General features: G+C 37.6%; 1 protein-coding gene across 1 annotated transcript; it reads right to left on the minus strand.

Annotated features, from left to right (window-relative positions):
* Positions 1–2825: 2825 nt before the first annotated feature.
* Positions 2826–19334, minus strand: LOC144308691 (zinc finger X-linked protein ZXDB-like). Its single transcript, XM_077889551.1, has one exon. It carries the CDS (start codon positions 19241–19243, stop codon positions 16838–16840), a length of 2406 nt encoding a protein of 801 aa, XP_077745677.1. The 5' UTR covers positions 19244–19334; the 3' UTR covers positions 2826–16837.
* Positions 19335–25293: the final 5959 nt, after the last annotated feature.

The raw sequence follows: 25293 nt of genomic DNA on the forward strand, positions 1-25293 counted from the left end.
CACAGTGTTATATTAGTTTCATCTAATGAATCAAAAATACTACATATTAATCTGTATTACTCAGGTCATCAAGATAAGTATAACCTTTTTAAATTTTTTGATAAATTTGTCCTTAGTCCCTTCTATCTATTTCACCACCTACTTCTGCTATGGCAAAAAAAAAAAAAAGACAATTTATTCCCTGTATTTAAAAGTCTGTGCCTTTTGTCTCTTCTTATATATTCATTGGTTTGTTTCTTAAATTCCATATGAGTGAAATCATATGGTAGTTTTCTTTTCTGACATTTCACTTAGCATTATACTCTCCAGTCCCACCAATGTTATTATAAATGACAAGATCTCATTCTTGTTTTTTTATGGCTGAGTATCACAATCTCAGATTTCAAGACATATTACAAAGCTGTAGTAATCAAAACAGAAAGGAAAAACAAGAAACACTCTTAACTACAGAGAAAAAATTGATGGTTACCAGAAGGGAGGTGGTTGGAGGATGGGTTGAGTAGGTGATGGGGATTAAGGAGGGCACTTGTTGTGATGAGCACCAGGTGTTGTATGGAGTATTGAATCACTATATTGTATAACAGAAACTAATATTTCACTGTATGTTAACTAAATGGAATTTATTTATTTTTTAATCTAAATGGAATTTAAATAAAAACAAAAAAATCAGCATGGTACTGGCACAAAAATAGACACAAAGATCAACGAAACAGAACAGAAAGCCCAGAAATAAACACACAATTATAGGGCCAATTTACCAATGACAAAAATTCCAAGAATATACAATGGAGATAAGACACCATCTTCAATAAACGGTGCTTAGAAAACTGAATAGCTACATGGTGAAAGATGAAACTGGACCCTTTTAACACGATAGAGAAAAATAAACTCAAAATGGATTACAGACCTAAATGTGAGACTTGAAACCATTAAGTTCTTAGAAGAAAACAAAAAGTAATCTTTTTTCCATCAGCTGTAGAAATATTTTTATAGGTATGTATCCTCAGGCAAGGAAAATTAAACTATTGGGACACCAAAACTAAAATCTTTTACACAGCAAAGGAAGCCATCAACAAAACAAAAGGCAACCTACTGAATGGAGAATTGGAAAATGATATATCTAATAAGGGGTTAATATCCAAAATATATAAAGAACTTATACAACTCAACACACACACACATACACACAAGCCATCAAATAATACAATTAAAATAGGCAGGGAAACTGAATAGACAGTTTTCATAAATGGACATACAAATTGCCAACAGAAATATGAAAAGATACTCACCATCACTAATAATCAAGGAAATTAAAATTGAAACCACAATGAATTATCACTTGACACGTGTCAGAATAGCTAAAATAAGAAATGCAAGAACTAAATGTTGAGGATGTGTTGAGACAGGAAGTCTTGTGCACTATTGGTGGGAATGCAAATTAGTGCAACAACTGTGGAAAACAGATTGGAAGTTCCTCAAAAAATTAAAAATAGAAGTACTGAGCAGCCCAGGTGGCTCAGCGGTTTAGCGCTGCCTTCGGCCCAGGGCCTAATCCTGGGGACCCGGGATCAAGTCCCGTGCCAGCCTCCCTTATGGAGCCTGCTTCTCCCTCTGCCCTTGTCTCTGCATCTCTCTCTCTCTCTCTCTCTCTCTCTCTGTGCTTCTCATGAATAAATAAATAAAAAAATAAAATCTTTTAAAAAATAGAACTACCACATATTCAATAACTCCAATATTGGGTATTTAACCCCCCCCCAAAATAATAACATAAACTCAAAAAGATATATGTACTCTTATGTTTATTGCAGTATTATTTACAATAGCCCAGATTTGGAAGCAACCCTAGTGTTCATCAATAGATAAGTGGATAATGAGGATGTGGTATATGCATATATACACAGATGAAGCTTATTTTTAAAAATAAGTTGACATATTATAAAGCATAATTACTGTTGAATAAAGTTTGTCAAAATGGGAAATTTTTGTATTAATGCACAGTTACATAAATTATTTTATTTTATTTAAAAGATTTTATTTATCCATAAGAGACACAGAGAGAGAGAGGCAGAGACACAGGCAGAGGGAGAAGCAGGCTCCATGCAGGGAGCCCAATGTGGGACTCTATCGGGGTCTCCAGGTTCAGGCCCTGGGCTGAACGTGGCGCTAAACCACTGAGCCACCCAGGCTGCCCAACATAAATAATTTAAAAAATCTAATAGATATGATGTCAGCTTATCTAATCAGTAAATCTATGTAAGCTCAGGAAGAACACACTCAAGTAGAATAAATTTGCATTACTGTATTGTATTTATACTTGATAATTCAGAAGACATAGCTATTTTCATTAAAACAACACTATCAGGTTTTTTTTGCCAAACATTTACATAAATCACATGAAATAGCAAACTTAAAATATCATCAATTTAACATAGACTGCTATATGCAGAGGTTATATGCAAACATAATGGTAACAATATACCAAATAACACTAATAAACATGCAAAGAAAAATATATATCACGGTAAATCAGCAAACACTGAAAGAAAGATAAGAAAGGATCAGAAAAAATCTTCAGAAACAACCACAAAAAATAAAATGATAAAATACATATCTGCCAATAATTACTTTGAATGTAAATGGACTAAATTTTCCAAAGAATATAGGGTGACAGAATGGCTAACAAACAAACAACAAAAAACAACACCCATCTCTATGTCACCTACAACTCATTTCAGACCTAAAGATATTTGTAGATTGAAAATGAGGGGATGTAGAAACACCTGTCATGCAAATGGATGTTAAAAGAAAGATGAGTAGCAAACATATCAAATGAAGTACACTTTATTTTTAAAGTTTTTATTTAAATTCCAGTTAGTTAACATACAAGGTAATATTAGTTTCAGGCATACAATATAGTGATTCATCAATTCCACACAACATTCTGTGATCATCACAAGTGCACTCTTTAATCCTGATCATGTATTGAATCTATACTCCCACCCACCTCCCATATGGTAACTATCAGTTTGCTTTCTAACATTAGGAGTATGTTTCTTAGTTTGCTTCTCTCTCTTTCTCTGTCCCTTTGCTCGTTTGTTTTGTTTTTAATTTTCACATATGAATATGGTATTCGTCTTTCTCTGATTTATTTCACTTAGCATAATAATCACCAGCTTCATGTACTTGAAAATGGCAAAATTTTATTCTTTATTGGCATATATATATATATATATATATATATATATATATCCCACATCTTTATATGTATACACACACACACATACACACACACACACACACATATCCCACATCTTTATCCATTCTTTATCCATTCATCAGTCCATGAACACTTGGGCTGTTTCCATAATTTGGTACTGGAGATAATGCTGCTATAAAAATTGAGGTGCATATATCCCTTTGAATTAGTATTTTTCTATTCTTTGAGGAAAATTCCAAGTAGTGCAGTTACTGGATTATAGGGTAGTTCTGTTGTTAATTTTTGAGGAACCTCTATACTATTTACCACAGTGACTACACCAGTTTGCATTCCCATCAACATTGCAAGAGGGTTCCCCTTTCTCCACTTCCTCACCAACATCTGTTGTTTCTTGTTTTGTTGATTTTAACCATTCTGAGAAATGTGAGGTAGCTCATTGTAGTTTTGTGTTTCCCTGATGATAAGGGGTTTTGAACATCTTATTTTTGTATCTGTTGGCCACCTGTATGTCTTCTTTGGAGAAATGTCTGTTGATGTCTTCTGCTCATTTCTTAATTGGGTTGTTTCTTGGGTATTGAGTTTTGTAAGCTCTTTGTACATTTTGGATACTAGCCCCTTATTAGATATGTCATTTGCATATATCTTTCTGCATTCCAGGCTTTAGGCCCCATTGGTTGCAAGAACTCACAAAATTCAGTCCCTCTCATTTTCCCAGCAAATGGCTATGGGGAAACGTTTTCCTTGTGCATTCCCCTGTGTGCTCCCTCTTCAGTCTCTAGTTGTGTTCTTGGGACTGGGTGAGCCTAGGGTTCTACTCCACAACCACCTTCTTGGATCAAAAAAAGTAGACTTTAAAACAAAGACTGTGAGAAGAGACAAAAAAGGCACTATGTAATAATAAAGGGGACAATTCCACAAGAAGATATAATAATTTTAAATATTTATATACCCTACATAGGAGCACCAAATTACATAACACAGTTCATAACAAACATAAAAGATCAAATCAGTAGTTATACAATAATAACAGGGGACTTTAATACCCCACTTACATGAATGGACACATCATTTAAACAGAAAATCAATAAGGAAACAATAGCTGTGAATGGCAGTTGGGCCAGATGGATTTAGCAGATATATTCAGCACATGCCATGGTAAAGCACCAGAATACACATTCTTTTCAAGTACACATGTAACATTTTCCAGAATAGATCACATAGTAGCCTTCTCTGATTGACTTATTTCACTCAGCATAATACCCTCCAGTTCCATCCACATCGAAGCAAATGGTGGGCATTATATGGTCTCATTCAATTGGGGAATATAAAAAATAGTGAAAGGGAATAAAGAAGAAAGGAGAAAAAATGAGTGGGAAATATCAGACAGGGAGACGGAACATGAGAGACTCCTAACTCTGGGAAATGAACTAGGGGTGGTAGAAAGGGAGGTGGGTGAGGGGTGGGGGTGACTGGGTGACGGGCACTGGGTGGGGCACTTGATGGGATGAGCACTGGGTGTTATTCTATATGTTGGCAAATTGAACACCAATAAAAATAAATTTATAGGAAAAAAAAAGATCACATTGTAGCCTACAAAACAAGCCTCAACAAATTCAAAAAAATTGAAATCATACAATGCATCTTCTCTGACCATAACGCTATAAAGTTAGAAGTCAACTACAAGAAAAAGATTGGAAAAAGCACAAATACATAGATTTTAAAGAATATGCTACTAAACAATGAATGGGTCAACCAGGAAATCAAAGAAGAAATAAAAAATTATAAAGGAACAAATGAAAATGAAAACACAATGGTCCAAACCTTTTGGTTTGTAGCAAAGGTGATCCCAAGAGGGAAGTACATAGCAATACAAGCCTGCATCAAGATGCAAGAAAAATCTCAAATAAACAACCTACCCTTACACCTAAGGGAACTAGAAAAAAAAACAACAAACAAAATCTAAAGCCAAAAGAAGGAAGTAAAAGATGGAGATTAGAGCAGAAATAAGGGATACAGAAATGGAAAAAAAAAAACAAAACAAAACAATAGAACAGATCAATGGAACCATGAGCTAGTTTTAAAAAAATTAATAAAATTGATAAACCCCTACCTAGACTTATCAAAAAGAAACGAGAAAGGACCAAGATAAAATCCCAATTGAGATATGAGAAATAATAACAAACACCACAGAAATACAAACAATTATAAGAGAATATTATGACAAAATATATGCCACAAATTGGACAACCTGGAAGAAATAGATAAATTCCTAGAAACGTATAAACTACTGAAACTGAAACAGGAAGAAATAGAAAACTTGAACAGACCTATAACTGGTAACAAAATTGTATCTATTTAAAAACTCAAAACAAACAAAAGCCCAGGGCCATATGGCCTCACACGCGAATTCAAACATTTAAAGAAGAGTTAATACCTATTCTTCTCAAACTATTCCAAAAATTGAAAAGGAAGGAAACTTACAAATTCATTCTGTGAGGCCAGAATTATCCAGAAACCAAAATCAGATAGAAACAACAATATAAAAGAGAACTATAGGGGATCCCTTGTTGGCGCAGCGGTTTGGCGCCTGCCTTTGGTCCAGGGCGCGATCCTGGAGACCCGGGATCGAGTCCCACATCGGGCTCCCGGTGCATGGAGCCTGCTTCTCCCTCTGCCTGTGTCTCTGCCTCTCTCTCTCTCTGTCTCTGTGACTATCACAAATAAATAAAAATTAAGAAAAAGAGAACTACAGGCCAATATCCCTGATAAACATAAATGCAAAAATTATCAATAACATACTAGCAAACCAAATCCAACAACACATTAAAATATCATTCATCACAATGAAGTGGGATTTATTCCTGGTCTTCAAGTGTGGTTCAATATTCACAAATTGATCAACATGATACATCACATTAATAAAGGAAAGGATAAGAAACATATGATCATTTCAATAGATGCAAAAAAAGCATTTGACAAAGTACAACATCGTGTAAAAAACGATCACCACAGGATTAAAGGGCACATACTTCAACATAATAAGAGCCATATATGGAAAACCTATGGCTAATACCATCCTCAATGGGGAAAAAAAAAAAACAGAACATTTTCCCTATAGTCAGGAACAGGAGAGGGATGTCCCCTCTTACCACTTTTATTTAACATAGTACTATAAGTCCTACCCTCAGCAATCAAATAACAAAAAGAAACTTTCATTAAGGTGGATTATTAGTTTTTAGTGTGTTCATTTTTATAAATTTTATGCCTTTTAGTATCCAAGTTGGCAAGGAAAAAGTAAAACTTTCACTATTTGCAAATGACATGATACTCTATATAGAAAACCTGAAAGATTAAAAACAAACAAAAAAATACCTGCTAGAACTGATAAACAAATTCAATAAAGTAAAGTTGCAAGATGCAAAATCAATGTACAGAAATCTGTTGCATTTCTATATGCCAATAAGGAAGCAGCAGAAGGAGAAATTAAGGATTCAATCTAATTTATAATCACACCAAAAACAATAAGATACCTAAGAATGAACCTACTAAAGAGGTGGAAGACCTATACTCAGAAAATTATTTTCTAGTGAGGGAAAATTATGAAACACTGATGAAAGAAACTGAAGATGGAGGATAGAAGTGGAAAGATATTCCATGCTCATGGATTGAAAGGGTTTTTATTGTTTAAATGTCTATACTACCCATTTTTCATAGACCTAGAACAAACCATCCCACAATTTGTATGAAACCACAAAAGACCCCAGGTAGCCAAATCAACAAATCAACCTTGGAAAAGAAAAGTCAAGTTGAAGGCATCACATTTCTGGACTTCAAGTTATACTACAAAGCCATAGAAATCAAAACAGTATGGTACTGGCACAAAAATAGAGATCAATGGAATAGAATGGAAAATCCAGAAATGAACCCAAAATTATATGATAACTTAATCTTCAACAAATCAGCAAAGAATATCCAAAAAAGACAGTCTCTTCAAAAAGATGATTTTGGGAAAGCTGGACAACATGCCAAAGAATGAAACTGGACTACTTTCTTACACCATACACAAAAATAGATTCAAAATCAATTAAAAACCTAAATGTGAGACCTTAAACCATAAAAGTCATAGAAGAGAACACAGGTAATAACTTCTTTAACACAGTCCATAACAACTTCTTTCTAGGTATGTCTCCTTAGGTGAGGGAAGTAAAAGTAAATATAAACTAGTGGAACTTCATCATAATTAAAAGCTTCTGCACAGTGAAGGAAATAATCAACAAAACTAAATGCAACCTATGGCATGGGAGAAGATATTTGCAAATGATATATCTGATAAAGATATTCAAAATATACGAGAAATACTTATAAAAGTGAATACCCTAAAAATTAATAATCCACTTTAAAGAATATTTAAAGTAGAAATAGTTAAAAGCACCAACTACCAAGATTATCTGCCATGTGAAGTAATTAGTGACATCTAATGTGAGCACATTCTGGCATTTCATAGGCAGGGCCTAAATTTTGAAAACTTTTCACTTTTTACTCTCTTCATTAAATTTCTGAAAGCCAGATGGTATTAGACAGATGACCAATGTTATAATAACATCTATTTGAAAATTTTGTATTACTAACTGCAATTGGAAAATACTAGGCATGTTTCAAAATTGCCATTGTGCTTTTATCCAGATGTTGTCAACCAAAGGCACTTAGAAAAAGTCAAAACATTTGGCTATAAAACAAAATTAACCTGTTGCTGTTTCAATTTTATTTTCTCATATCGATTTTTGGGGAGAATCCTCAATTATTTTTGTAAATTCAGGTACCATTTCATCTTTGAGAAATTTTTGCCCCAAAAGAGATCTGAAGTTTCGAAGGACAATCAGGATCATCTTGCAAAACTTCCTGTGAGCACTGAGTTTTTATAATACACAGTAGATTTAAGTAGTGAAAAGGACTCTCCAATGCTTATAAAAAAAAAAAACAATAAAATACAAGTCAACCAAATTTTTAGGGTCTCATCTGAAAACTCAGTATTGTAGACAGGTCTTCTAAAAATGGACTATATTACATGCTCTAAAATATATCAGATTAATCAGCAGGATTACATAAACAACAGTGACATACCCAAGTGGGAAAGGGAGTCCTCTAATAACAAAAAAGGAGAAATACAGGTTTTACATAACAGCAATTTGAAAAGTGAGACAATAAAAATATATGACTTATCTCTTTTTCTCTTAGTATATCATGGCATCTGATACAATTTTTATTGATACTATTGATAATTAACAATAAAATGATAATTAGCTCTAAGAAGCATAGGAACTTAAGGTAAGGGACGCTTGGGTGGCTCAGCGGTTGAGTGTCTGCCTTCGGCTCAGGTTGTGGTCCGGGGATCCGGGATTCAATTCTACATCAGGCTCCCTGCGAGGAGCCTGCTTCTCCCTCTGCCTATGTCTCTGCCTCTCTCTTTCTCAGTCTGTGTCTTTCTTTCATGAATAAATAAATAAATCTTTTTTAAAAAAAGGAACTTAAGGTAATTTTACGGGGAAAATTGTTGAATTTCTTAGAAACACCAAGTCCTAAATTTAGTATTAACTAGAATGCCAACATGAATTGAGAGGAAAAAAAGTTCTCACTCCATCCAGCAGCTAGTTCTAAAATTAGAACTAGCCTAGGATAACTGCTGGTCTATTCACTGAGTCATTGCCTGTGGAAATTCCATTTCAGCTTTCTATTTTGGCTGATTTCCTCACAAACAGACATGTGACACAGCTACTTTTTTCCACATCCAGTGTAATGTAGTTTCACACAGACTGCAGCATAAACTGGAAAGGGAAAGAAGTCTTGATAAAGGTTAATAATTTATTGGTTTTATCCCAAAGTTAGAATGCTTGAAAGCTGAAATGTCTTTGTTTCTGCTACCATTTGTAGTTGTTTTGCATCTTGGAAACAGTGCTTGCACTAAAGAGAGTTTTATTTTGCCATGGTGTACTTTTTTCCTCTTTCCAAATGTATTAAGTTACCTATATTTTATTCAGAATCCTAAATGATTGCCTTATGATTACCCTGACACTTAAGCACATGATTGGTGAATTCTCAGAATTCTCCATTCAGAATTCCAGTTCTCAGTCCTAAATATCATATTAAATTTATATAACCCTCCTTTCAACTAGTGTACCTACATGAAAGAAATACTTTCTAATTAAAGTCTGTGGGATTTCTGTTTCAGAAATTAAGTTTACTTTGTCTAATATGAGGAAATTTTATTTAGTTTAGTACCATTTATTTTCATGCTAATTAATTTGAAAATAATATGTTTTTATACTATTTCAAAATATCACTTTCAGATATATGTATGTATGTGTATGTGTACACATATGAACACTTACTACATCCAGGATTCTAATCTAGAATAACTAAAAATAAAGCAAAATTTAAAATTTATTTCCCAAAGGATTTTGCTGTAATTATTTAAGGTACCATTCAAAAGTCTGTGTAAATTTTAATTTAGGGTAGTTTACCCTACTTGCTGCATCCCAGATTAAATTTTAGATTCTTAGAATTTTTTGAAATAGCTTTTGATAAAATGTGCTTTGATTTTTGCCTCTTCACTAATAATCCATATGCTGAGAATGACAACTGCTATTTTAGTTAAATCTGTATTATTCCAAAATAAAACATTTAGAACTGGATTATACGTTATTTTCATTGCCTATTTTTTTTATCTCATTGTCTATATCTTAATGTGTATGAGCACAAGGGCAAATTTGTCAAATATATGCTCGAAATACTTGTTTAAATGAATTGATTAAATATACTTTTATATTTTAATTCATAGTGTTTCACACAGAGTAATCACTCAATAATTATCAGCTGCTTAATAAACTGATAACGAGATATTCCCAAGGAATTCACATCTTAACAGTGTTCTTAAGAATCAATGACTAAAAAAAAAAAAAAGAAAAAGAAAAAAAGAATCAATGACTACCCTCCATGGTTAGGATTATTTCAACTATTGTTTCTCTCCTCATTCACCTTTATTAATATTTATTTATCTTGAAAACAAAAAACATGGAAGAAAAGAAATACAAGTGAACAATGTGATAGGAAACTATGGAGGCTTACTTTTTATGATGAAAATAAAATATTTTAAAAAGTGATGTTATTCAAAAACAAAAAAAGCATCATTTGCTGATTATTTAAAATACTAAATTATTTTTTGTAGGTCAAGTAACAGATACTGTGTTTTCCAGGTCCATATATGTCAACAGAAAAGTAGAATGAGATGAAGTGTTCTGTTGACAATGTAGGATAGTAAATTCACCATCAAATAAAATGTAATCACCAGGTATTTATTTGTGCTACTTATTTATTCTTGCTTTTTCTTTGGACTTCATTCCTTCTGAGTTATCACCAATAGTGGTAATGAAAAGTACAAAATATTTTGTACAATGAAAAGTACAAAATATTTTGGGGTAAGTGGATAACAGAGGATGTGATTCCTATGACTGAGTTCTTACACCGTATCAGTCAATGACATAGGGAATTATGAGTAAGAAGCCCCAAAGATCACATGGTAGTTTTAGACAATCCTACTCCTATCTCTTTCCGTCTGAGAAAAATTTCCTTGTAAAACTTACTCTTACAAGGTTTATATTGAGGAACTATTGAAATCAATAACTAAACAGCATCTCCCAAATTATTGAGAAATTATTATATTACTAGATACCACAAAGTATCTGTGAAATATCCATAGTAGGGAAGAGTGTAAGCTTATTTAGATGCAGAGTATTGTGGAGATGTGGCATAAGATTGAAGAGGACTGGGACACCTGGGTGGCTCAGCAGTTGAGCATCTGCCTTTGGCTCAGGGCATGATCCCGGGATTCAGGATGGAGTCCCACATCGGGCTTCCAGCATGGAGCCTGCTTCTCCCTCTGCCTGTGTCTCTGCCTCTCTCTCTCTCTCAGTCTGTGTCTCTCATGAATAAATAAATAAAATCTTTAAAAAAAATATTGAAGAGGACTGTAAATACTCAAAGGCAAAAAAAGTGTAAACATTAAATGTGAATTTGAGAACAGGAACCAGGGAAGATGAAGTGGCCCCCAGTCTAATATTGTGTATAATCCGCAATATGTATAGTTTGCAGCAGAGCAGGTAACGATGACTTATCACTTCCCAATGAATTAAACATACCAGAATCATTTTTTTTCAGATGTACTCCTGAAAAGATTTCAATACCCTTCTTGTTCGTGATAATGAAATGTAATTTTTACAGTCTCCAAGAAATCCTTACTCATTTCTGATCTTGCTTTCTTTTGAAGATTTGTTTGTTTTAGAGAGAGAGTGAGAGAGAGTGTGAGCAGGGGGAGGAGTAGAAGGAGAGGAAGAGAGAGAATCTCCAGCAGACTCCCTGCTGAGCACAGAGCCTGATGTGGAACTTGATCTCATGAGATTCAGATCATGACCTGAACTGAAATCAAGGGTCAATCACTTGGGATGCCTGGGTGGCTCAGCGGTTGAGCATCTGCCTTTGGTTCGGGGCATGATCCCTGGTCAGGGGATCCAGTCCCACATCAGGCTCCCTGTAGGGAACCTGCTTCTCTCTCTGTCTCTGCCTCTCTGTATGTCTCTCATTAATAAATAAAATCTTTTTTAAAAAAGTCAGTCACTTAACTGAGCCACCCAGTCACCCATTTTTGCTCTTTTTCTGATGCTTTTGCTTCTTTTTCTTTCTCATATATTCAATGAGTCACCAAATTACATTTGTTTTTTCAATTTGGGAATATCTCCAATATCTCTCACTTCCTGCCATGTTTCCACATCAAGTTACCACAGTACGCTGAAATTAGTTTACAATAGACTCCTAAATGATTTTATTCCCTTCCATCAAATCCACATTATGGATAATGGCCACAATAGCCAAACTGTGGAAGGAGCCTCATTGTCCATTGAAAGATGAGTGGATAAAGAAGATGTGGTTTATGTATACAATGGAATATTACTCAGCCATTAGAAATGACAAATACCCACCATTTGCTTCAACGTGGATGGAACTGGAGGGTATTATGCTGAGTGAAGTAAGTCAATCGGAGAAGGACAAACATTCTATGTTCTCATTCATTTGGGGAATATAAATAATAGTGAAAGGGAATATAAGGGAAGGGAGAAGAAATTTGTGGGAAATATCAGAAAGGGAGACAGAACATAAAGACTCCTAACTCTGGGAAACGAACTAGGGGTGGTCAAAAGGGAGGAGGGCGGGGGGTGGGGGAGATGGGTGACGGGCATTGAGGGGGGCACTTGACGGGATGAGCACTGGGTGTTATTCTGTATGTTGGTAAATTGAACACCAATAAAAAATTAATTTATTAAAAAAATAATAATAAATAAATAAATAAATAAAAACAAAGACAGTTCATGCCAAAGGGGGGGGGGGATGAAGTATGGTTGTAAAAAACAAAACAAAAAAAAACACCAAGTCTCACAGAACTCAGATTTGGTCACAAATATTAAACTTTCTGTATATTCATCATTTGACTTTCTTTCTTAAATATCTTCCCTGGGTCTTAACCATGCTCATAATAAAGGCCTACCCACTATGATTGATTTTCATAGCTCTTTAGAGTTAGGCTTCATACTGGCAGTCTAGCCCTAACACTCCAAATTTACCAAACATGAGCCCTGCATTTGAACTAGATGGTCTCTCCCAGTGTCGTGTGGACTATTCCATTTCAAATTCATTCCTGTTCTTTTCTCCCTGGCTAGAATTCATCTACTCTCTTCTCGGCATAACTAAATCTAACCATCCATTAAATCATTGATACTGCCCCACTCTTTTCTTCCAAGCCACTAACTTGATGTCTGAAGTCATGTTTCCTGATATTGTTTAGTTGTGAAATATTTGATATTTGAATTCCTATGTCCTTTCCAAAATTTTAAGATGTGGCTTACATTTTACTTCTCTATATTATTAGTACTCTACCTTGTATTTTGTATGTAGTCAGTAAATTAACTTGAAATATACAGTGAGGTTCTTAGCTTAAAAGCTATTACCAAAGGCCCTGTCAACCCAGATTTGACAAATATAAAAATTCATTTGTAGTATGCACTTTGCTTTTTAGATATAGTTGTGTTCTGACAAAGAGCTTAGATAATCTGTTCTCTAAGTCCCCAACACATTTTAGTTTTTTAAATTGCCAGTAAAAACTTTTGTTCAAAGCAATATATACACAAATTTTAGCTCAGCCTTATATTTTCATTAGCACATATTTTGAGTGAGCTATATCTAAATTATCAAGTGGGGGCGCCTGGGTGGCTCAGTTGGTTAAGTGTCTGGCTTTGGCTCAGGTCATGATCCTAGAGTCCAGGGATCAGGTCCTGCATCTGGCTCCCCACTAGGTGGGGAGTCTGCTTCTTCCTCTGCTCCTTCTCAGCTCATGCTACTGCTCTCATCCGCTGTTTCTCACTCTCGCTCTCTCTCAAATAAATAAATAAAGTCCTTAAAAGAATATCAAGTGGATCTCTTTGGTATCAATAATTACTAAAGGATTATGAGTATTCCCAAAAAGGGGGTTAATCAATGTTTTATCTGGAATCAAAGAGTAGTCATGAATACTCTATTATACCAAGTCTTCTCTTATTTTTCCTGGATGGCAATATGAAGATTTAATCCACAAAGAAAAGTGATCCCCATATTCTATCAAGTCTTACTTCTGCTAGACTTTCAATTATGTAATACTATAATGAAATGATAAAAATGTCAAGCTTAACATATTTTAGCTTATGATGAACATGTTCAACAGAGTTCCCTGGATGAAAATCTTTCTGCAAAGCATTTTGATACAGTGTTTTCAATTGGCAAAATTGAAAACAAGGACTTAAGAGGTATGTAAGGCAAATGGGATAACACTGAATCATGTTCCATTATTTTTAAATGGCATTTTTATGCCAACACTAACAGAAATGTAGCCATTATGTTTGCAGTTACACTTCTGACTGTAACATTATGCCATTTCCACCATCTTACTGGGAAAATGGTACTGAAAAAAGAAATCTTTTGAACAAATAGATTGAAAGAAACTGTGTGAGCCCAAAAACAACTACAAGATTTTTTATCTTCAAGGAACGTAATATTTGTCCATTGAAAATTCCACAGAATATAATAGTTGTTAAAGGAAAGAAAGAGGATTGGGGGATTAAAGAAACAAAGTGAAATAATTTTAAAATATTCTTATGGTAAAAAAATAAAATATTCTTATGATCATATTTTTTAATTTTTTAAAATTTATTTATTCATGAGAGACACACACACACACACAGAGAGAGAGAGAGAGAGAGAGAGAGGCAGAGACATAGGCAGAAGGAGCCTGATACGGGCCTCGGATCCTGGGACTCCAGGATCATGCCCTCGGCCAAAGGCAGGCAGGCACTAAACTGCTGAGCCACCGAGGGATCCCCTATGGTTATATATCTTAACAGATGCCTATAACTTGCATGTTTACCTCAGACCTCTATATTCCTATCTGTAGGAAAAGAAGAAAAGTCTATTTAAGGGGACTTAACTAATGACAACACATTTCCAAAATGGGCTTAAAATCTCTCCAAAGTGCTGAGGGATAACTGTTAAATAGTTAGAAATAATCATACTCTGACCACTTCTTTGAATTACAAATTTATGTATATACTTCTTGCTTTTTCACTGAATGAGCACAACCAATTTAAAAACAGATAGCAAAGTTGCATTTCAAAGTGGCAAATTATAAAGTGCACTGCAAAAGTGCTCTAATTGTCATCCACAAACATCTACATGCAAGCAGCACTGGGGTAGAATGTTTCAGAGCAACGAATAGTGTTTGCTAGCAGAACAACATGGTGACAAAATTTAGAAAAGTAAAAGAACATGTCTCATGGAAACCCAACAAAAAATTCCCCATTATCATTTGATTTATATAGAAATACATTGACATCTAAATCCAGAAAATAATTTTGTAATGCATACTCAGACTTGCAGTAAATACTGTGACTGAAAAATGGGCCATGAAGGGAATGGCTGAGAGATGGTTACCATGAAAATGACCTAATTAAAATTTAAAAGGAAAAAATCATGACAGAAACTGATATGCAGATGTTAGAGAATAGGTTGGAGAGAGAACAGAGCCTGAAGAAGGGAAGAGACATCAATTACAATGGAATAAGACAAGTGGTTATAAACAAAAGTGATCGTGGAACTCAGAAGAATAAAATGGGCGTTGAAGTAAATAAATAAATAAGTAAATAAATAAATATGTGTATAATAAATATAAAATTCATTTATAATGTGACTTAGGTAAATTTTAATTTTCCATATAAGTTATAGTTAAAACTTTGCCACAACTATCTCACAATATCGTGAGGCTCAAATATAAGTTGTGAAAGTGCTACATCAACTCTAAAATGCTATACTCAAGTAAGACAGACAATATTTACTAAAAATGCAAATGAAACCTCTCATTCCAACTCAGGGAGAAGGCAAGCAATGAGTTCTCTGAGACACAGAGGGAGAAAATTTCACCCTGATCCATTCCCAGATTATCTTGGAATCACAGGCTCTATATATTCACTCTACAGGCCAGCTTTGAATGCAGAGCAAATATACTATATAATTCAGACTAAGAGACTTGTGGCCAATGATACACAAGAAATGTATGGAGAAAAATCCTTCTTCTTTGTGGAAGAAAGAGATTCCCTTCCCACTACTTAAACTTCATAAATGTTTATTGCCTGCATAAATGTCATAGTGAAATATGCTAATTTCTCCTCTTTGAGGAAGGAATGAGAGGGGTAGGAAAGAAGATAAAGAGTCGCTAAAACATGCCAAAACCCATAACATTCTCCCCAAAAAACTAACTCCTGGGAGAGAAAAATAAGTCTATGATGCACCAGGTATGTGTACATTATAATGACCATTTTACAGCTACGGAACTGAAGCCTACTGATGCTACCTACATGACTTATTTAAGGCCACTTATCCAATACCACAATAAAACTATTTCTGGGTTTTTATCATATCAAAGCTCTGGCATTTTCCAAATACAGCCTTCCATTGGAAAAAAAAAGCAAGAAGAATAAGGAAGTAAATAGAACTAAACCATATTTTTAGTTTTCTTTCTTAAAGATCATGAAATTTTAGAAATATTTGACATTCTGTAAAATTTCCATTAAAATTTTAAAGTTAAACACCATTTCCACAATCTCTGATCATTAACTCTCAATGCATTTTCATTATATTAGAAGCACATGCAATAGTAAATCATGGTAAGATTTCCTAAAATTTTCAAGAAAGAACTCAAAATCATTAAATACAGAGTTAAAAAGACCTTAGAAACAATCAATTCAAACCACCTCATTTTATAAATAAGGAAATTAAGGCTCAGATAGATTAAGTGACTTGCTCAGGGTCACACAACTCGACAGTTCCAGAGTCAAGATCATAATTTAAATCTCCAGACTTGTAGCCCAGGGCTTTGTTCTTTTTCAAACCTATAAGAAATGACTACTGGATTTAAACATTTAGTCCAGAATATCCTTAAAATGGAGTGTAATTCATAAGAATAAGCCACGTGGCAAGGAATTAATAGTTAGTTCATACCAAAAATGAGCTGCCAGTCACTGTGATAAGATCTGTTTCTTTCTGAGAACCATGGTTTCCTGCTGGACTGGAGAATCCAAACTGGGTCTCTTCCTCCTGTCCAAAGAAGTCAGAGTCAGGATGTACATTCCATTCTGCTTTGGTTGGCGTCAGTAGTTCCGAGACACTGTTTTCACAAAGGGTGCTTGAAGGAGTCAGAGCATCTGTGTCCACTGTAAGCTTACTGCTGGGGGTCAAAGCCTGGGGCTCTTGACTCGAGTTTTTCATAGCCAAAGAGCCCAGAGATACCAATGGCCCCACACTTAGACTTGAGACATCATCCATATCTAAGGGACTCTGCTGAAAACCAGAGGCTGTCGTTCCAAAAAAGAGAGAGGTATCCAGACTCTGAGGAAGGTCACTGGTGGCCATCAAGGCCCGAGGGTCCACAGCCTGCCCTAATGAATTATTATTATTAGCAGGGAGGCTCCCTGCCAGAGTTGAACTCACAGAAGCCACATCAATAGTCAAGATTCCAGAGTTTGCCAATGCTGTGTCCAGCACTGCAGCGGAGCTACTGCCAGGCACATCAGAGGAGAGAGACACTAGCTCTGCATCACTGAGGTCATTCTGTCCCTGGCTGGTAAGTTCACTGCTGGGCGTAAGAGAATTTGCAGCTTCTAGCTGAGCTAAGAGATCCTGGCCAAGGTTGTGCCTTTTGGCCAAGTGGGTCTTCATGCTGTGCTTGGATGTGAAGAGCTTATTACAAGTAGAGACTGGGCAGCGGCTTTTCCAGGTGTCCACGTCCTGCAAGTGTTTCTTGGAGTGAATGTAGAGACTACTGCGAGCAGAGAACCTGGCACAGCAGCCTTCCACAGGGCACACAAAAGGCTTTGTGCCCAGGTGGGTTATGCTGTGGCCTTTCAGATGCTCAGCCCTTGTGAAAGATTTCCCACAGCCTTCCACAGGGCACATGAACCTCCGGTCATCCTCGTGCTTCCTTTTGTGCCTCAAGAGTTTGGACATGCTGGTGAAGTTCCAGCCACAGCCGTCAAAGTCACAAAGGAAAGGTCTCTCACCTGTGTGGCTCCGCAGGTGAATTTTCAGGCGACAAGCCTTGTCGTACTGTTTGCTACAGCCTGGAAAAGAGCAGGAAAAGAGTTCCTGTTCCCTGAAATGGGCACGGTTATGGGAAAACAGGGCACTCACTGTGATAAACGTCTTCTTGCAGCCGGAAAATGCGCACTGGTATGGCCTCTCAGGTTCGAAATGGCTGCGCTGGTGGGCGCTGAGTTTGGCCTGAGTGGGGAAGCTCTCCTCGCACACCTCGCATTTGAACGAGTTCTCCTGCTCATGGCCCTTCATGTGCGCCTTGAGGTTATACACCGTGGTGAAGCTCTTGCCACAGCCCTCCGCAGGGCAACCAAAGGGCCGCAGTTTGTCGTGCGACTGCAGGTGCCTCTTGAGCTTGTAGGAGGTGGTGAAAGTCCATCCACAGCCGCCCAGGGGGCACTTGAAGGGCCGCTGGCCCTGGCTGCTGCTGTGAGTCAGCAGGTGCACCTTCAGCTGGTGCTTCTTGGCGAAGGTCTGTCCGCACTGCGCCTCGGGACACAGGTACAGCACCACGCCCGGGCCCGGGCCCAGCGGCCTGCGGGGACTCTCGGCTGCGGCCCGGCCCTCTGCCTCCTCCTCAGGCGCTGGGGCCGGCGCCGGTTCAGCCGGCTCGGCCAGCAGGAGGTCGGGCGGCAGCTCAGGGCAGTCGTTGGGCTGGACCCCCGCTTGCGGAGCCATCAGACCCCCAGGCTGAGGGGCAGGCGCGACTTCAGGCTCCCAGGCTGGCGGCGGGGGTGTGGCCAGGGTGAGGACACCGTTCTCGAAGCGCAAGAGCAGGTTTTGGTTGTGGATGGTGACAGTGCCCGTGAAGGCCGCGGCGGGTGCCAGACTTGGGGCGGGGATCGGGTTCTGGGCCGGGGCTGGGGCGGGGACTGCAGACAGGCAGCGGGGGCCTAGCGCCTGGCGGCCCGCGGGATTCGCGCCACTCTCACCCTGCTGCAGCTGTGGGACCGACTCGGCCTCCTCCCTCCATACAGGCCCTGCGGCCTGGCCATCGCCCGCGGTCTCCACATCGCCACCCACCGGGTCCAGCAGCACCAGGAAGAAGTCATCGCTGTCGCCGCCACTAGCATAATCCGACCTGGGCGCCAACGGGCTCAGGCCCGGGCCCCGTGAGGCCGCGCGGGCCTCCTCGCGCCGCCTCCCGGACCCGCCATCTTGGGGGCCCCGGAGCAGCAGGAGGCGGCGCGCGGGGACCTGGCCAGCCCGCGGGTCAGGGCCGCCGTGGAACCGGCTGCCGCCCGCGGGGCTGCCAGCACCACCGCTCTGTCGTGTCCCACGAGGCGGGAGCAGCCTTGGGCTTTCCATCTCCGAGGCGGTGAGGCTCGGCTGGAACCGGAGCCGCGGAGGAGGCGCGACCCCGCCCCCTGCCGCGGGCCCGAACACGTTCCTGAAAGGAAAAAAAAAATGTGCAATGCGCAGAAACTGGCCCTATCAGATATTAAAACGTGTTTAACGACACAGTGATTTAAATATTCTGGTACTGGATCTCTGGAACAGAATAGAAAGCCCAGAGGCAGAGCCTCGTATGCACAAGTAAGTTCTACACCCAGTATTTGTAGGAAATCAAGGATGTCTTCCCAGATAGTGGGGAAATGAAAGTTCATTCGGTACATTTAACCGAGCAATCTATCTGCTAAATGCAACTTAAATCTCTGTGTCATTATATACACCAAAATAAACACCCCCACTCCCTCCCAGTGCTAAGTATGGTGCTTTTAAAAAAATTGTTTGCTGGTTGGCTGCCTGGCTGGCTGGCTGGATTTATCAATCCAGTGAGAGAAAATTCCTGGAACAATAACACTTTGTGTCAACATCAAAGTACCGTAATGCTAGCAAATTCAAATGAAAATGATGTCCTTTTCTTTTTTATTTATTTATTTTTTATTTTTTTCTGGGTAGCTTCCATATCCAGAACTGTCTTGAAAAAGGTCCTCAGGAAAATTTGTCTTACAGTTCGTTTTTTTTTTTTTTTTTTTTGGCTTGCTGATGCAGAAATTAGAATGAGTAAGAGGTGAGGCCAAAACAGATTACCACTGTTCAGCCTAGAAGTGCAAAGCTTGGAAGATGAAACAATTTATACTGAATCCTGGAAAACCCAACCCACTCCTGGGTCCTTCCAAGACAGTGCCCAACCTAAACCAACTCTTTGCCATTACATCATGGTAAATCTCATGTCCAATCCCACAGCATTCCTCAGAACATTCCTCTGTTAATGCTAGATTCTCCAGCACATGGAGGTCTCTGGACAGAGTACCAGTTAAACGTGGTAAGATTAAACCCTAAGTCACTGTGATGGACTCTACTGAGAAAAATGCACATATGACCATGTTCAATCGTCCTGGTGTACCTGCTTGCATTTCAGCGTGGTGGCCCAATCTCATTGTAATGGATTTGGCCTGTGATGCCTTAGTGATTGTATTAATGATGATGATGATTTTCCGACTTGTCTGTCATCTGTGATTTGGGAAATGATATCAATAAAGGGTGAAATATCTAGCAAGGGAAAGGCTTAGAGTGATGACTAGATTATTGGATACATATAGTTTAAATAATCCCCACTTTCCCCCTTTTTAATGATAATGGACACTTGCTGATCTCTTGATAGGAAGAACAATTTTATTATCCCTTACATCTGAAACCTCGTCAAAATTTTTACTTCACATATTTTCCTTCTGTTACATTTTTAAAGGAAGCCATTTTTAAAATCTGAGATATAGAGGAGTGCATAAAACATATCTGCCAGATTTAGATAACTTATAAAACTAAAAACCTAATTAAGTCATTTTTGAAAAAGGCCCCTTGCTCAACTGGGAGACTGCTTCTGTGTCTCTCACTCTCTGCCCCTCTGTCCTGCTCATGTGCACTCTCACCATTTCTCACTCAAATGAATAAATAAAATCTTTAAAACAAAAACAAAACAAACAAAATAAAACAAGGAAAACAACCAAACACCCATGTATCTAGGATCAAGATCAAGAAACAGACCATTGCCAGCTCTCCTGGGTACAGACAGTATTCCTCTCAATCACAACCCGTGCCCTTCCTTATAGATAAAGTTATTATCCCGACATTGCAATAATCATTTCAGTGCTTTCTTTATAGCTTTACCATTTTTTGTACACATTCTTAAATAATATAGTTTATACTAAGTTATATAAATTGAATTGCATGCTTCCTTTGATCGCTTGTTTCTCTCACACTGTATCATATACATGTGATTTGATAGACTCATCCAAGTTGTTCAATATAGTTGTAAATCCTTTATCCCCACTGTTGACTAGCATTCCAGTGTATAGTTTTAGTGAAGTGATTATGATATAATTATACAGTTCTACAGTGGATGGACACTAGAGTTGTTTCTAGTTTTTAACTACTATGAACAATGTTGCAGTAAACATTCCTGGAAATTTCCCATGGAACACATGTGTAGAAGTCTCTTGGGTATACCTCCAAAACCACATTCACTTGGATATAGGGTATGAATATCTTCAGTTTTTCTAGATGACGCCAAATTGGTTTCTGTAGTAGTGGTGCCAATTTACTATTTCACAAGTAGCATAGAGTTTTTGCTGCTAGACATCTTCACCTACATGTAAGATTGCAAAAATGTTTTTTGTTTTTTGTTTTTTTTACTATTACTGTTCAGCTTTGGCATATTCTTATGTTTATGAGCCTTTGGATTTTCTCTTCTGTGAAAGAACTGTTCAAGTTTAACTCTGTCAGCCATTCTTCTATTTTCCGTCTTCACTTACTCATTTATTGAGTTCTTTATGTATTTTAAATACTAGTCCTTCGATTATATGTTTGGCCAAAATATTCCCTTGCTCTGCTGCTTGCATTTTCACTTTCTTTATGCTATGCTTTGTGAACAGATGTTATACAGTCAAATTATCATTCTTTTCTTTATTATTAGTACTTATCTGTTTAAGAAGTCTGTCCCTTCCTTGGGGCTGTGAACATATTCTCTATGTTGTCTTCTAAAATAGTCATGGTTTTGTCTTTCACAGTTATGTGTTAATCCCCCCACAAGTGATGCTTTTGTATGGTGTTGAGTAGGGTTCTATTCCCCACCCACCCCTGCCTGATTGTCTCAGTGAACCACGTTTGAAAAGTCTGCTCTTTTCCAAATTATTTACAGCAACGCATGTATCATAAATCACTATGTATTCTGGGGCTGAGAGAGAGTACTCAAGGATAGACCAATTTGGAGTGGGGAATCCCTTCTCCAAGGCTGGAATTCACACCTCATTGGAGAAAGTATAGGAGAAACTGTTGGATGGCAGAGAAGTTTGCTGGTTTGTGGGAACTAGAGCGGGTTTTCAGAACCAGAGCTGGTCTACAGTTACAGGGTAAGCAGGACACAACCCTATGGAACACATCAATGTGGACAAGCCACAACTAGTGGCATTGTGTTTGGGCATGTAGTAGAAATAGGGATGTTGGTGGAGTTAGAGGCCTGGAGCTAAAAATGTTCTGCATGTAGAATCAGAAGGGCCTTGGTGTTGGGAGGGCTGTAGCACTGGGAGAACTAGAGAGGATAAACCTGTTGTTGGACAGAACGTAAGGGGGGGCAGAGTGGGGAGCAGTAGAGAAAGTAAGCAGAGAGAATCAGTGGGCAGGTGGTTTAGAGCACAGGATGTCTCTATGAAGAAAGTCACAGAAAGCTGATCGCCAGGCCACACCAGGATTGCACATTCAATGAGGACAGTTGTTCTCGTCTCCTGCCTGGGGCAGAGCACTGAGAATATCCTCATACCCTTGCCTCTAAGAACCGGAAATAAGAGGGGAGGCATTTCCTTCAATCTCCCTCCAGTGTCTTCTACTGAGAAAATATAACATTGTGTCACTTTGAAGGAGAGATACCTAAAAATTTTGTCTATTATCAGAGAGCATGTTTTGAAGGGTGAATTTAGAGTGGAGAAGCACTACATTAATAATTGGCTTCATGTACTTTATCAGTTTAAGGGATTCACTTCTATTCTTAGCGTGCATGAATAGCAGACACCCTACCTGCCAGGGTTATTGTTAGCTCACCCAAGGAAGAGTATCATCCTGTTATTCCTCTGGTAAATTAATGATTAAAGAAGTAGGACTGGCCACTGCAGAAGCCTTAATAGACTACTTAGGATTCTTGGTGGACCTAAGGTTCCCTGGCCTGAACTGAGTTTTGCTGCAAAACCCAGGCTCTGGCACAAAGGGTTATCATGAGGCTAGGGCAGAGAGCCTGTGAGCCCTGCATTCTAGTCCTACCCAGGGCTTGTCTGCTCCACCTGCAAGGAGATCCTTGGCATATGGTGAGATTGTCTCTCTCACTATAGTGTTGTCCTTGAGAATAGAGTACTTTATACCCTAAATGCTACTCTGCATTCCTGGCAGCCACACCTAACTAAACAGGAAGAAAAGATGCTTGGATTTCATTTAAAATCATGCCCAACAGAGCCCCGGCCATGGAGGAGCAAGGCATAAGATTCCTTTGTTATACTTACAAAGCGTATATAGTTACCATTTTTGGAAATGTGTGTGGTTTCTTTATACTTATCTCAACCGGTTTTAGGCTCTAAAGTGGACAAAAGTTGTTGGGAGAAAATGGCACATATTTTTGCCATTCATAAGTGGCAAGTGGTTCATTCTGTAGCGATTGGCTTGTAACTTATATTGAGAAGAGACATTTTCACTAAAACCAAACCAAACCAAACCTTTTTCTTTCTGTAGGCCTATATTTAATAGAATAAGATACCACTAGGTCAGGAGGAAAATATTGTAAAAATTGCTCTTATACTGTCTTCCTAGTATTACCAGTGTATTAAGCATATTCACCTCTTGGGCTCAGAAACCACACAAAACAAATCAGCCCACACCTTTCTTTTCACACAGATGACTGAATTGGCTTCTTATTGCAGGCACCCTCAGACCTTGTACATGAGGACTTGTGTATGAACAGGGAGTTTGTCCTGTAAATGCTGCTTGGACCTGCTGCCTGGTCAAGCTCTCATAACTGCCACTGTGGTAATGGTGAGATACAAATGTGAAATGTGAAACTTTTAAAGTTTGATACGGTGTTATATTAGTTTTAGCTGTAAAATATAGTGAATTCAACAATTCTATACATTACCCATTGCTCATTAAGACAAGTGCACTCCTTAATCCCCATCACTTATTTAATCCGTCCCCATACTACCTTCCCACTGGTAATCATCAGTTTGTTCTCTGTGATTAAAGTGTGTTTCTTGATTAGTCTCTCTCTCTCTCTCGTCTCTCTGTCCGTTTTTTTTCCCCTTTGCTCCTTTGTTTTGTTTCTTAAATTCTACATACGAGTGAAATCATATGACTTATTTCACTTAGCATTATATGCTCTAGCTCCATCCATGTTGTTACAAATGGCAAGATTTCATTATTTTTCATGGCTGAATAATTATATATTATAATTATATATAATAATTATATAATTAATAATTATATATATATATCACATCTTTTTTTTTTATCCATTCATCATTTGAAGGACACTTGGGCTGCTTCCATAATTTGCCTATTGTAAATAATGTTGCTATAAACATAAGGGTGCAAGTATCCCTTTGAATTAGTGTTTTAGTATTCTTGGGATAAATGCCCAGCAGTGTGATTGCTGGATCATGGGGTAGTTATATTTTTAACTTTGAGATAATCTCTCATACCATTTTCCACAGTGATGTTGAGCATCTTTTCATGTGTCTATTTCCCATCTGGATATCTTCATTAGAGAAATGTCTGTTTATGTGTCTGCCCATTTTTAATTGGATTATTTGATTTTTTGGTGTTGAGTTGTATAAATTCTTTGTATATTTTTTATACTAACCCCTTACCAGATAAATCATTTGCAAATATCTTCTCCCATTCATTAGGTTGTCTTTCCTTGTTGTGCTTTTAATTTTGATGCGGTCCTAATAGTTTATTTTTCCTTTTGTTTCTCTTGCTTTAGGAGATATACCTAGAAAAATGTTGCTATGGTAGATGTCAGAAAATTTGATGCCTTTACTGTCTACTAGATGTTTCCAGTTTTTGACTATTACAAATAAAACTGCTATGAATATTTATGTGCAAGACTGTGTGGACATATGCTTTCCCTTCTTCTAGATAAAAAGAGCAACAGTATGGTAAGTATATGTTTATCATTTTAAGAAATTGCACAGCTGTTTCCAAACATCCATAACCACATATATTCATGTCATGTAGTCATGGAGCCCTAGCAATTTCAGTTTTTTTTTTAATTTGAGCCATTCTAATAGGTGTATTGTGGTATATCATTTTAGTTTTAACTAGCATTTCCCTAATTATAATGTTGAGCATCTTTTCATGAGCTTAACTGCCATCCATTT

This window comes from Canis aureus, chromosome X (assembly GCF_053574225.1).
Source record: "Canis aureus isolate CA01 chromosome X, VMU_Caureus_v.1.0, whole genome shotgun sequence".
In the NCBI taxonomy this organism is placed as follows: Eukaryota; Metazoa; Chordata; class Mammalia; order Carnivora; family Canidae; genus Canis; species Canis aureus.